Source organism: Lathyrus oleraceus, chromosome 5 (assembly GCF_024323335.1).
Source record: "Lathyrus oleraceus cultivar Zhongwan6 chromosome 5, CAAS_Psat_ZW6_1.0, whole genome shotgun sequence".
Taxonomy (NCBI): domain Eukaryota; kingdom Viridiplantae; phylum Streptophyta; class Magnoliopsida; order Fabales; family Fabaceae; genus Lathyrus; species Lathyrus oleraceus.
Genome location: NC_066583.1, coordinates 516,174,324 through 516,188,390, shown reverse-complemented (window position 1 = coordinate 516,188,390; position 14,067 = coordinate 516,174,324). Strand labels below are relative to the sequence as shown.

Below are 14,067 nucleotides of genomic sequence, written 5' to 3'. Positions count from 1 at the left end.
TTCATGTTGGCTCTACCAATAGTTAGATTCATGGTTTATTTATATTCTTCAACGGTAGAAGTGTTTGCCTATTATTAGATTCATGACTTTACCAACCTTACTTTCTTACTAACCTTACTTTCTTACTAGATAAATACTTCAATTTCTAATGTTAGTCAAGAGATTTTGAGCTACACCATTGATTTAAAATATTTTATTGTGAAACCAAGTGAACACTTTCTATATGATGGGAAAAATGAACATTGCCCCCGGATTATGATTCTTTTGTTGTAATTCTGAGTTGAAAATAAAATGCACTAACAAAAATCCAAAATTAGGGACTAAAATAAAAAATATATATATTTAGACTAATAAAACCAAAAATACGCCAACTTACAGAAACGAAAAGACCATTTAAGTCCGAATTTTGAATTTGCTTTCATATCTTCATCCTCAACCTTCATATAAACACAAAAAATTCAAACCCAAAATTTTTCGAAACCCAAAATTTAGCATAGGGACGCCCATTTTGTCTCTACAAAACACACAAAATATGGATTTGCTTATGGAACTCCATGGATTACGGGGTTGATGAGAAGAGAGACATAAGAATTTTGTGAAGAATGAGATAGGGAATAGAGGGAAAGGTAGTTACTTTTTGAAATGGAGTTTGTAGAACATAAGATGAGGGTGAAAGTGAGAAAAAATGGAGGTTGAAGATGGAGTTTGAATGTGATAAAAAATAGAGGTTGGAGATGGATTGAGAAAGAAGATGTTTTATAAAAAATTTCTTTTGGATTTCGTCCTCCCATGTCTTGTCACTGGTGCCACGTCACCTTACATTTGCCACCTCCTCTTTTTTTCGTAACCTAATGTTAGTGATTAAAACCAAACGAAACCCAACACTTAAGGACTTTATAAAAAATGAAGATTTCTCCTAGTTATACAAAAGTTACAAAATTATCTACAACAATCTTAAATCATCTACATGATAAGGAGCAGAACAATCAAAACTGCATTTTTATATTGTCACATATCATATAGTAAGTTAGCTTCAACAAATTGCATTTTCATCACTCAAGGAAACATCACTAGGCTTCTCAGAAGAGGCAATGTAATGATGATATTCATTTACTTGTATAGCAAGAAACAATCAATTCGTCCCAAATGCACGTTTCGCCGAATCAAGTGTGTTCGAGAGAAGCATTGAAATTGTAACTGGTCCTACGCCTCCGGGAACTGGTGTAATGGCCGATGCCACCTTGACCGCTTCGTCGAAGCAAACATCTCCCGTGACACGAAAGACTCCGCTGTTGGAATCCTGCAGATTATACATTTAATTTAACCACATCAAAATAAGAACAGATTCATAAGGAACAAAGTTTTCTTAGTTTTTACCTTAACTTGATTTGTTCCCATGTCAATAACCACAGCTCCTTTCTTTATCCAATCGCCACGAACTATGTTCGCGATTCCAACATCCGTGACGATAATGTCCGCTTCAGACGTTATCTGTTCAGGATTCTTCGTGTACGCGTGCAACAAACTGACAGTTGCATGGTGCCTCTACTCAAAAGACGGGAAATCAGAGCCATATAGCAATTGAAACATTTTCTTCTCGATTCTCAGCAACAACATTTTTTTTTGTTACCTGCAATAGCAATGAAGTTGGTAATCCTGCAATTTTACTTCTTCCAATTATCGCAACTCTTTTCCCTCTGATTTCGACACCATGTCTAAGTAACAACTCAATGCAGCTCTTTGAGGCACAAGGTATAAAGAAGGGTTTTCTTCCTCGAATTGCAAGGTTTCCTATATTTAAAGGATGAAATCCATCGACGTCCTTTTCAGGACGAATAACATTCATAATTCTTTCCTCGTCGAGATGCTGCATCAAATGTTTTAGAAATATAACTTATTCATTACACAGGTCCAAATCACCAATCAATGCCAAGAAACTAAATCTTATGAGTACAAATTTTCTTATTTTACTCAAATGACAGACTTTAGATCAATTCGAATCCTGAATTCGAATCCTGATAAGTGCTAACAATTTCTGTGTTGGGTCAGTCCATACAGAGTTTTGCTCTGACTTTAAACAGGGCCCTGCTAGTGGACAATGGGATTGATCGCCTTGGATAGTCGGTCGCAAGCCCAGATACCAAGATTTCAAAAAAAAACTATTAAGATATTAGTAGTTAGTTACTAGTTTGTTTCCTATAAATACACTCGATATAATCACTCGGAGGTAACCTTTCTCAATCATAGATGTCATGTTTCTTAACTTGGTATCAGAGTTACGATTCTTTTTGTCTCCACAGATGATATTTCTACATTTATCTCTTAATGTTTCGGACATCTCTTATTGTTATAACCACACAAAACCCTATTACTGTCGTTGTTCACTTTCGGTTTCGATATTTTTCGCTAGTGATCTTATTCATTTCTACCACGACATTTCTAGATTCAACATGATACTTCTACATTTGATTTCTCAATGTTTCCTACATCTCTTCTCATCATAACCAAACAAAACCCTATCACTGTCGCTGTTCACTTTCGGTTTTGATTTTTTCCGCTAGTGCTTTTTCTTTTCCACCTCGACAACTCTAGAATCCACAACTATTGCAAACCTATCTAAGATCTGTTGGATCATCTGTTACTTCGCCACCTCAATCACACAAGAAGTGTGTCTGAGAGTTTCACATTAGTTGTGATTCGACTCGAAAAACTCTTTAAGTAGCCGACATTTCTCACCTTACAAACCAGTTATAACCAATTTCGCGCGGGTTAAGTTAAGCCTAATCCGAATTCTAAGATGGTAAACAACAACAATAATAACAATTAAAAGGATGTAAAAGTTATATGAACAAACAACCTGAGGTAAAGGGAGTTGCACAACAATCCCATGCACATCATCATCATCATTGAAACCAGAAACAACATCAAGCAGTTCATTTTCAGTACAACTCTCTGGCAACTCAGAAACCACAGTTCCAATTCCAACTTTATCACAAGCTTTCATCTTAACATGAATGAAAGTATGAGAATCCTTTCTATCACCTACCAAAACCACAGCCAATCTAGGAAACTTCCCAATCTCACTCTTCATCTTTCTTATCTCATCAGCCACTTTCAGCTTTATCTGTTTAGCAATTGGTTTACCTTCAATGATTCTAGCACTATGACCATCATTAGACCCTAAAAATTACACCACAAAAAAAAAAAAAAATTCTTAGTTTCTATAAAATTCAATGACCCTTTAACTTAAAATGACCAAAACAGATGTTAGAACTTACATTGGAAACTTTGTGGCAAAAGGGTATGAGGGGAAGTGTTGTTCTCTTTAGGTATCCAAACGTCAGGAAGATTAGGGCCAAGAAAAGTACAAGAAGGTGGAGAAGAAAAAGAATGAAAATGCAATGTTTTTCTGAGAGTTTTATGCCATGGTGTTGTCTCAAAAAAAGAGCGAAAATGTAAAGATTTTTTCATGTTTGTTTGTGAAAATTAGTGTATTTTTGGTGACAACAATGTTGTTTGTTCAATGTGTGTGGATTTGAAGAACTCTTAGCTAAATCCTTTGACGTGTTCTGTGTTCTGCCACGCCACATATATTGTAAAATATTAGAAAGAATAAGAAAAATACACTATAAAATCAATAAAGCTAATAAAGAAAAAATAAATTCACACTTTTTTAATAATTTGATGGTTAAAATTTCACTTATGTTACAATTTCTAATACGTGCCTCTATAATTTGATGTTATTATATAACTAATTCATATTAACATATTTTTTTAAATAAATTCTAAAGTAATTATATTTTTAAAAAACTACCAAACAATCATGTTTCAAATTAAAAAAAAAAAACACTTATAAGAAATATAGTCAAATTCATTGGCGCATGTATACAACTTTCGAACACATGCATATAGGTCATGTCATTGCATGTGACGCATTCATGCATCCTCTAAAAGTATGCATGCATCTTCTAGAAGCCTGTACTATAGACAATGAGGACTGTTTACAAAAGTTGGTATAACAAGACAATACAGTAGCCACAGGCACTGACTACTGTGTACAAAAGTTGTATGCATGTGCCACAGACAGTGACTACTATGTACAAAAGTTGTATACATGCGTCAATTGGTATGGCTACGCTTCTTGTTAGCAAATTATTTTTGTTTGAAATGTGATTAGTTTTACTTTTTTTAAAATTAATTATTTTAGAATTTATTTTAAAAAACATTATTACTTAAAAAAAATCTTTTTAATAATTTGATTGATTTTTTTTCATGAATAAATAAAATATCACGTAATTAGATGTTTCTACATAAATATTAACTAAATGATTTAACAATACAAAATTCATAGTGATTTAATAATTAGTCAATATCAATATAAATATATGTTTAAAAGTTATATATTAAAAGAGAATAACTAAATAAATAGATAAAGAAAAAGATGTATATTTAAAAAATAAAAACGGTATATTCAATTATAATTTTTAAATTTAATTTGAATTCATAAATCAATTATAAAATTAAATAAGATTGGCTAACTAACTACTCTAATTAAAATTTATGTCCAAGTTTTAGAAAATGATTTATTTTTGGTTTAATCATCCAATATTTATTGGTTGAGATTCATTTTAGTCCTTTGATTTTAAAAACGATCAGTTTGATCCCTCAATTTTATTAATTGTTTCAAAACTATCCGTCTTAACCATTTTTCTTAAACGTGTTTAAATTTTTAACGTTTTGTCCTAGTCACCCAGACGTGGGAGCCATATAAGATCACATGTTATAAATCTTCTCTTTTTAAAATCTCCATCATGATACTTCGTGATTCTTCTTCAACCTTACGAATTAGGGTTCATAATACTTCTTCTTCAATCTTGATTCTTTACATATATTCTGCATCTTTACATTCTTCTTCAAGTTAGGGCATCTCTATTCTAAGAATGGAGAAATAGAATGTTGTATGCAAATTCGTCTCCGTTTCTAAAAGTTTTTAGTAATGGTGGAGAAGATAGTAACATTTTCGAACTGAGGGTTTATTCATCTTCTTCAAAGAAGCAATGAAGTCCTATGGTTAGTGTGGAAACTTGGTTATGCTTAGAAGGGCAACAACATTTAAGAATTTCAAGAAGCAACTTTGGGAATATCCACACTATGAGGTATGATTTTTGTTCTAAATTTTCAATTTTAATTTGGGATAGTGTGTAATGTTATCATAAACTCACGCAGGGGACTATTAAAAATGAATGTGACCATTTTGCTTGGTATTATGATAAAGTAAAAGATGATAAAGACATATTTATCATGAAGAAAAAAAAGAAGTTGGAAATTTTAGCAAAAGAAAATGAAAATCAACATTATAAATTGTGAAGGAAGAATTGAAAGACAAAAGGGCAAAATTGATGCACAAAAGCAAGAGTTAGAAAATTTTGAAGTGACTCTCAAGAACACAATGAAGTGAAAGAATTGTTTTAATGTATAATTTAATATTTTAATTATGTAATTTTGTCCCTATTAATTTATGTGTGGGTTGATTTTGTAATATAATTTTAAATTAATGAAATGGAATTCAAGTTTTAATTTTTATCAGTTAATATATGTTTGAGGTGTACTCTTTTTTTTGACATCAAATTGACATTAATTTAACAAACCAAATTGGTATACTTTGTTTTTGGTATATATCTGGTTTGTTTTGAACATCAATTTGACATATCAAAATTATTTCTGATATAGATTTGGTTTGTTTTGAACATCAATTTGACAAACCAAATTTGTTTCTTGTATACGTCTAGATTGTTTTCAGCATCAACTTGACATGCCAAATTTATTTCTGGTATATATTTGATTTTTCTTGTATCAGTAAACAAAAATCATTGAACATAGAATGAAAAAACTTTAAACGCCATTCATTAATCAGCAAGTCCGTCAAAGACACAATACCAAAATAGAGTACCAAAAGATAACGCAACACATAAAAAGATAACCTAATATATCATAATAGAGTTCCAAAATACATATAACTTAATATTATAACAATCTTAAACCAAAACAGATTTCTAAAAGGCATCTAAGTTAACATCATAGTTATCCTAAACCAAAATAGAGTTTCAAAAAAAATCTAATTTGTCTTCATGCTTATTTGAGACGAATTGAGCTTAGTTGTAGGGCTTGGGACATTCCTTGTCGCACTTAACCTGGTTGTAAGACCTGGTCATCCAACACTTCTAGTTGGTTTCCTTATGCTAAACTTCTTGACCACATGTCATGATCCACTTGCCTTAACAGGTCTTGATCCACTTTCCTGATTTGCTTGAGCAGGTCTTGATCTAGTTGCCTTAGCAGATTTTGATCTACATGAGTGAATTTCCTTACTTGCCTCAAATTGACTAGGTTAAGGTTGTACTTGAGTTACCTCTAATTAACTAGGTTGAGCTTGAGCTTGAGTTTCTTGAGTAGACTGATTATGACTTGCCTAAGGTGGAACCTTACAAGTTTTCAGGTTATGACCATTTTTCTTGCACCTACTGCATTTAACATGTAATCATGTCCTCCTCATTTTGCAATCAGAGCCATCAATTTCTCATTGCTCTAGATTCCTTTTTTTTTCTGGCCTACCTGACACTTTTCTGAAGGGATGTGGCTGCACATCAGGATAGCTTGTCATTTCTCAAAGATTATACCAATTAACATGTTAAATAACATATTTGTATACCTCATAATTTTTTTTTAAAATATCAGGACTGTACTATTTTATCCTCAAGTCCATACTCTTCAAGGAAAATATTATATGAACACATAACAATATTGTAAACTGACATTTCCTGCATGAGCAGCTATGATCTTGCAAGTTGACAGAGACTATACCCTAAAACGAATATTATTCGTTAAATCCCGCACATTAAACCTAGTAAAATGAAAATCCAATAATCCCTAAATTAAAAAGGGGTGAAAAATAAAAACTCAACAAACCTTAAATTAAAAAGGGTTGAAAAGTTATATTTACCAATAGACTTGTCTTCCTCTTTTCGTTTTAAAAAACACTTGCCTCGTTTCATTTCCTCCTACTTCATGATTCGTTCCTTCGTTCGGAGACTTCTTGGGGAGTTCCTTCGTTCGCATTCGCAGCAACACTCCTTCGTTCTTCCTTCATTAACTCTAAGACAAAATATGAGAGTAATGAAAGCAATGCTACTTGTAAATCTCATTAAGTATTCCATCTCACCAATGTTCACATACAACCCAACAAGAATTTATTCACCTCAGTGATTGTTATTCCATCTAAGTGATATCTGACTTCTTGGATTGACTTTGACTAACACCTTTGACGTCAAAGACAAACGTGACTTTGTTTGAATAATTAAGAAACAAAAATGAACGTTTTTTAAATCAATAAATCAATATGAACCTCGACGAAAAGATACAAGACAAAAAAAAATATTAAATCCTTATTTTTATATGAATCAAAAATATTAAATCCTTATTTTTATATGATTTGATTCATGTCGACACAAGGGTCAAACAATCAAAATTAAAATTTGTCTTCAAAATTTTGAATCAAATAAAATATTTCAAAAAAAAAGTTCTATTTACTTATTAATACTAATGTGTTAAATTTATTGTAAATATTTCTTTAGTGAAATCGATGAAAGAGAGATTTTGATAGCCATTGGTTCAACTTCTAACCAAATTTAATTAATTAATTTTTAAAAATTTAATTAAAAAATTATTTTAATCTTTTATATATCTTGAAACGGCTCAGATAACTATTTTATATATATATATATATATATATATATATATATATATATATATATATATATATATATATATATATATATATATATATATATATATATATATATATATATATATATATATATATATATATATATATATATATATATATATATATATATATATATATATATATATATATATATATATATATATATATATATATATATATATATATATATATATATATATATATATATATATATAATATGGTTTTTACCTTACCTTCTCTTGATGGAAACTTTCAATGTATGAACTAAACAAAGAACTTCCATTGAACAAGTTATACCTCACATATGACTCGAGGAAATTCATGAAGCTAGATCACCTTAAAGCAACCAAAATAGATTGCTTTCATTTCAAAGAAAACTCAACAATTTCTTTCAAAACTGTTCACTATATATATATGAATCAACAAATCTAATTTGTTCAAGTTCCATTACAGCATTGTCACAGTTTTTTAAAACTTCAAGGCAAACAAGAGAGAAAAACTAGAAATGGCGTCTATTTTCGAATCATATATCTATGAAGATTTGAATCCAAAAATTGAAACACAGAATACTCCAAAATCACACATTCTCATTGTTCACATTCCCGATGGTATTGCACAATTTATTTTATGTATATATCTTTTAAAACAATTTTTTAAATTAATTAGGCCGAAATCGGCAGGTCGAGAGTAAACTAATTTTCTTTAACATGGCGTACTAATTTTAAAAATATGTCCATATGTGTTCGACAATGTCTCTACAATAGTTAGTATTTTTTATAGTTTTTTTTTATTATTTTAAAAGCTAAATAACATGATTTTATTTCTTTATTTTTTTGTAAATTATTGAATGTATCTTATAGGTTTTACAAAAGAAGATATTGGTGCTAAAGTTGAGTATGATTTTGGAAGGGTGAGAGTTTTTGGTGAAAGATCAATTGGATCAAATAAAAAGATGCGTTTCAATGAAAAGTATCAAGTTCCATCACATTGTGATATTGGCAGTATTAGAGGTAAGTTTGATGGAAAAACTGTCACTCTTACAATGCCAAATATTCCAGGTAAAGTTCCTCAACAAGAAGAAAAACCAATTGAAGATAATAGTGATGCTAAGGTAAATGATCAAAAGGATCAAGAAAACACTTCTCATCAAGATCCTAAATCCAATGTTGAAAATAAAGAATATGCTACTCCACAAGATGCTCAAAAATCGACTTCGTCTCAAAAGGGTCCTGAAGAAATTTCTCAAAAAGATCAAGTTACAAAAGACGATGAGAATCCGACCTCGCAAGAAGCCACAAAAGAGTCTATAGCTCAAAAGGGTCAAGAAGAAATTTCTCAAAAAGAATCTGTATCTCAAAAAGGTCGAGAAGAAATTTCAAAAAACGAGTCAGTACCTCAAAAGGATCGAGAAGAAATTTCTCAAAAAGAATCTTTACAACAAAAGGGTCGAGAAGAAATTTCTCAAAAGGAGTCTATACACAAAAAGCGTCAACAAGAAATTTCTCAAGAATCTCAAATTACAAAAGTTGAAAGTAAGGAAAAATCTCATCACGAGACTTCGACTCCATCAGAAGAAACGCATCAGTCTATGCCTCAAAAGAGTCAAGATCAAGAAAATCCCAATAAAGCCGCGGATACAAAAGATGCAAAACTTCAAACAGAAGAAACCGCAAAAGACGAGAACAAGGAAAATCAAAAGCTTGTAAAGGAAGAAACCAAGGATCACCTTAAGAAAACTACAGAATCAGAAAATCCACAAGTTATGAATGATTCTTCCCCTACACTTGAAGAGGAAACTAAAGAAGAAAGCAAAGAATCTGCAAAAGCTGAAACTTTTCCTCAGATGAAAACATACATGGAGAAAGGAAAGGAAATGATCAAAGATAAATTCGGCGATGAGAAAAAAGGCGATAAAAAGAGCTTTGGTGAATCAACAAGAACAAGAATCAAAGACATGGCTTTGTCTACAACTCAAGCTGTAACTAACTATGCAAAGAGGTTCAATGAAGAAGATAAACAAAAGCTAATTTACACTGGTGCAACAATTCTTGTCGTAGCGCTCGGTGTTTACGCTTCTTACAAGTATCGTTCATCGCGTAAATCATAAACAAATTGCATGTCTATAAGATTTATAGTATCTATCATATTTGTATCATACTTGACAAATAAATCAAAATTTACATTACGAGCTTACTTTGTTTCGGGTTGCAGAACAATAGCCGTTTGTTCAAATTCCGCAACGCTATAATCTAGTTCTCGAAATTGCGCAATCCGTCATCTATTCTCCAAATAGGTATACAGAAGATTAAGATCCCTAAAAAGAATGAGGAACATATTGTGATTACAGTATAAACATATGCTCTCCAAGGATGCATGCTTTCTCTCATTTCATTGAACTCAGCAACAAAGGTAGAGACAGTACTCAAACAACCCAACAAACCAAATTGTATTCCTTTTATAATAGTATCACAATCTCTGGTGTTCACCTGCATCAGACAAGTGAGATATATATGATCACAAAACTACTTCTGATTCTTTAAAAAAGCTTATATATATACAAGTTCATACAAATATGAACCTAAGATTGATAAGGTAGTTGAATTCAGGACCGTCTTTAAAGGCGTGTAAGGCGGGCTATCGTTAGGACTGTTCAAAAAAACCATCGAACGGAACTGAACTAAGATTAAAATAACCGAACCGTTGTTATATATGGTTAGTGAACATAACCATGTTGCACAAATAGTTCTATAACCAAGCCAAATTGCAAATAATCCAAACCGAAACCGAAACTGAAAATGAAAAATGTTGAGAAAGTTTAAATTTTTTTATCAAAAAAAGTATAATGGTTTGGCTCTTTAAGGAATAGTTTGATTTTGGAAAAAACTGTCTTCTAACGGTTTGGAATTCCGATTCGGTATATCAAACCAATAATATTTGTTCGGTTTGGTTATGCATAAATTGAAACGGTTTGGTTCGGTTCGGATGACCTTTTGCGATAGTTCAGTTTGGTTTTTGAACTGAGTTGAACCATAAATAGCTTTAACTACCGCAAAGAGCCAAAAATTTATCAGGGTTAAACTGTGTCTAAATAGAACCTCATAAAATATTTGTCAGAGTTAAACCGTGGAAAAATTTTCCACAGTTATACCGTAACTAACTTACACAGGACCCCTAAAAACTTAAGAGAGATGTAAACTTACATATATCTTTGTTGTAGCAAGTGCAGCCATGATACAAGCAGCAGAGACATTTGCAATCAAAGTTCCAAATGGAATCCAGTTCAACAAACCTCTTGATCCTAATCCATGTCTATTCAATGGAGCCAAAAGCCACCTAATCCACACACCAAGAGGCCCAACTATGCAAGCAATCCACAGAAAAGAATTTTCATCATTCTTGAACTCAGAAATCATTAACACACCACTAACACACCATAAAAAGCCTAAAACCAGCAATAACACCACCATAACCACCAACTGTTTCTTGAAACTTTTCACCTTTACATTGATCTTGTCTCTACTAGTTTCACTTCTCGAGCTCGTGTTTGGCCTTCTGAGAAGCCACTTGAAACCCTTAGCTGTTTCTATACCGAATATGATCGAAAACGCGACAAGAAAAAGCCCTGAAGAATTCCAATTACTCAAAAGCTCGTCCTAGCATTACAGACCAAAGTTTTGAATGAGAAAAACATGCTTATCAAGTTTCCGTTCTTATGTTTACCTATTAGATATCCAAGAACAGCAAAGAGCCAATTTCCGGTAACGCCGAGTTCGAGCATTTTCTGATTCCAGCCGCTAAACGTTGTTAGACTCCCTAAGTAACCAGTTGTGAGTGCAACAGCCAGATACTCAGACACATTTGATATGTCTTGTTTGAATACAACACCAAACCAACCCATCAGAAAAGAACCAACCTAGAAACATATTCATAAAAAAAAAAAGTCGTTGGCACGTAAGGGCGTAAGGAAAAGTTAGACGATGAAGTTTCTTAAAATCAGATAAATTCAAATAAGTCAATCCAAACACGTTCGGATTATACAAAAAGAGTGAGGAAGGGAGCAAAGTAAGGACCATATTAGAAGGAAGGTCAAGATAAAGAATGGTTTTGTCACTAGTCACATTACCAACACTAGGACCAAATAGCTTGTCCAATATATATCTAGTTAATACCTGCATCATAACAGCAAAACAAAACAAAAAATAATGAATTATTATCATGCTCAAGAGTCAAGACTATTGATAGATCTTTCGCATACATGGCAGAGAGCCAAAATCCCGCCATACCGTCCGCGTAGCAGCTCCGATACGGCGGATTATGGCGGAAAAACCCGCAATATCGACCTATGTTTACCATTGCAGCATGCCCCAAAACCGACATTTATATCTGCCATAGCGGCCATGGTGCCGTGTCAGGTGTCTGACACATACATATGTAGTTACATTCGATTATTCTATAATTTTCCGACTTACGGAAATAATGCTTCTCCCAAAAATATTAACTGCTCACATAATCATTTTCTTAAAGTTGAAGTTCAGAAGATAGAATATTACCCCAAGAATACCAAAAACGGCCAAATGAATAAGATATGAAGCATAATCCAATAACTCTGGCAATTCTTCATTAGTTTCCTGCAACTAGTTCACAACACACACAATTGCATCGTTTACCATAAGGAAGCAAAAAGAGTAAAATTTCTTTCATAATCATAATCAATTTATATGTGTAACTTTAAAGTAGTTATGATTAAATTCATTGACGGTGTAGAAATTGAAACCAAGAACAATGTTAATATAAGCAGTGAATGTTGAAAAAAAGTTGAACAAAACTCACATGCTGTAGATTTTGAGAACCCTCTCTTTCATTGGTTAAGAGAGGGAACATTTGCTCAGATGTTAGAGAATTGGATGCACCATGATGAAGCTGCAATTTGTTAACCCCAACATCATGCTCCATTTCATGTGGTATGTGTGATTTCATGAACTCAATGAATAATAAATTAGCTCAGATTTTTTTTATAGATTTGTTGAATAAACAATTTATTTATTTAAAAATTAAATTCAATGAACTTAAAAATAAATTGTTTTCTTATAAATTAGAGGAGTTCGAACTCAGCCTTGAGCGTCCGATCAAGATCAAACGATTAGAATTATTTTGACTGTGTATCTGTATTTGATCCACTAAATCTAATTTAATGATGATTATGATATCAAATAATTTCAACTACTTTCAAATATTTATAATGGAAGAATAGCACCTTCAACTTCTTCTCATGATTCATTCTTTTACACTTTTTATTGTTTTGCTTTCCATAACAAACAATTTGTGACAACAAAAATCCTAATTGATCGATAAATGCTTATAAATTAATTTCATTTTCTTAACTTTATTTATCTGGCAGACTGACGCTCCCTACTCACTTCTCTACAATTTTTTAATAATTAATATTTGTACTTTTCATAATTTACATTTTACTATTTTTTGAAAAAAGTATTATTTATTTTAAATAACAATGTTTTTTAAATAAAATCCCTAAATAACTATTTTTTTTAAATATCAAACAAAAACAATTCTCCCCAAGAGGATGCGTACCTACATGTGACACATGCACTCATGTTTTGGTCTAAGGCTCCATAGCTTAAAATGCATGCCTTTATAAGTAGTCAATAGATGTGGCGCATGCATTCAATTTTTAGGTGCATGTGTCATTGCTTGTGGTTCCTGTGTTGTTTTAGTTTTTCTATATATAGGTCACTCCCTCCCCACCATTTTCAACCCATCTTCTAACTCTTTCTTCAATTTTTCTTCAAAATGTCATGTTATATTATCAAGAGAAATGTCAATTTAATTTATTCGGAAGTAAAGCCTCCGATGAAGACCCGACTCTGGAATATGGAGACTTTCGAGCACCTTTAGGGGATTTTGATCTGTTGGTTAGATGGAGATGTTGCAGACAGTAAAAAGATCAAAAGAATTAAAAGGCTTGTTACGGTGTACAACAATAGTGGAGAACATCGTATCTGGGATTCGGTTAAAAATGATAGTGATTATCGTATTATGATGCATAGTTCAGAGAAAATTATCCTGGTGGTTGTAATCGCATAGATATGTTGTTTAGTCATTTTATTTGTTTGTCATGTTGTTGTTTAAATTGTTGTAACCGGATTTTGTTATCTTTATGAAAAGAACGTAGTTTTCAATATCAAATTAAATGGTTACATAAAATGAATTACATATAAAAAGCAGGACTAAAAGTGGATTATTTAATTATGTTGTGGAGCTTGCTC

At 31.8% G+C, this 14,067-nt stretch overlaps 3 protein-coding genes across 6 annotated transcripts; 1 reads left to right on the top strand and 2 right to left on the bottom strand.

The window, feature by feature from the left end:
• Positions 1-874: 874 nt before the first annotated feature.
• Positions 875-3,564, bottom strand: LOC127085983 (bifunctional protein FolD 1, mitochondrial). The gene is made up of 5 exons (XM_051026595.1): positions 3,279-3,564; positions 2,858-3,180; positions 1,631-1,867; positions 1,378-1,545; positions 875-1,300 (listed from the first exon to the last, which is right to left on the bottom strand). Exons 1-5 carry the CDS (start codon positions 3,469-3,471, stop codon positions 1,133-1,135), a joined length of 1,089 nt encoding a protein of 362 aa, XP_050882552.1. The 5' UTR covers positions 3,472-3,564; the 3' UTR covers positions 875-1,132.
• A 4,585-nt stretch (positions 3,565-8,149) lies between these two features.
• On the top strand, positions 8,150-9,976 carry LOC127085981 (inactive protein RESTRICTED TEV MOVEMENT 2). Its single transcript, XM_051026589.1, has 2 exons — positions 8,150-8,391; positions 8,644-9,976. The coding sequence occupies exons 1-2, from the start codon at positions 8,289-8,291 to the stop codon at positions 9,888-9,890; spliced, it is 1,350 nt and encodes a 449-aa protein (XP_050882546.1). The 5' UTR covers positions 8,150-8,288; the 3' UTR covers positions 9,891-9,976.
• On the bottom strand, positions 9,793-12,799 carry LOC127085982 (fluoride export protein 1). 4 transcript variants are annotated; one of them, XM_051026591.1, is made up of 6 exons: positions 12,614-12,797; positions 12,334-12,411; positions 11,854-11,952; positions 11,504-11,696; positions 10,984-11,405; positions 9,793-10,269 (listed from the first exon to the last, which is right to left on the bottom strand). In XM_051026591.1, the coding sequence occupies exons 1-6, from the start codon at positions 12,758-12,760 to the stop codon at positions 10,033-10,035; spliced, it is 1,176 nt and encodes a 391-aa protein (XP_050882548.1). In that variant the 5' UTR covers positions 12,761-12,797; the 3' UTR covers positions 9,793-10,032. The 4 variants fall into 4 exon arrangements, with proteins under 4 accessions (XP_050882548.1, XP_050882547.1, XP_050882550.1 ...); XM_051026590.1 differs by having other exon boundaries at positions 12,334-12,417; positions 12,614-12,792; XM_051026593.1 differs by lacking the exon at positions 11,854-11,952 and having other exon boundaries at positions 12,614-12,799.
• Between the last annotated feature and the right edge of the window lie 1,268 nt (positions 12,800-14,067).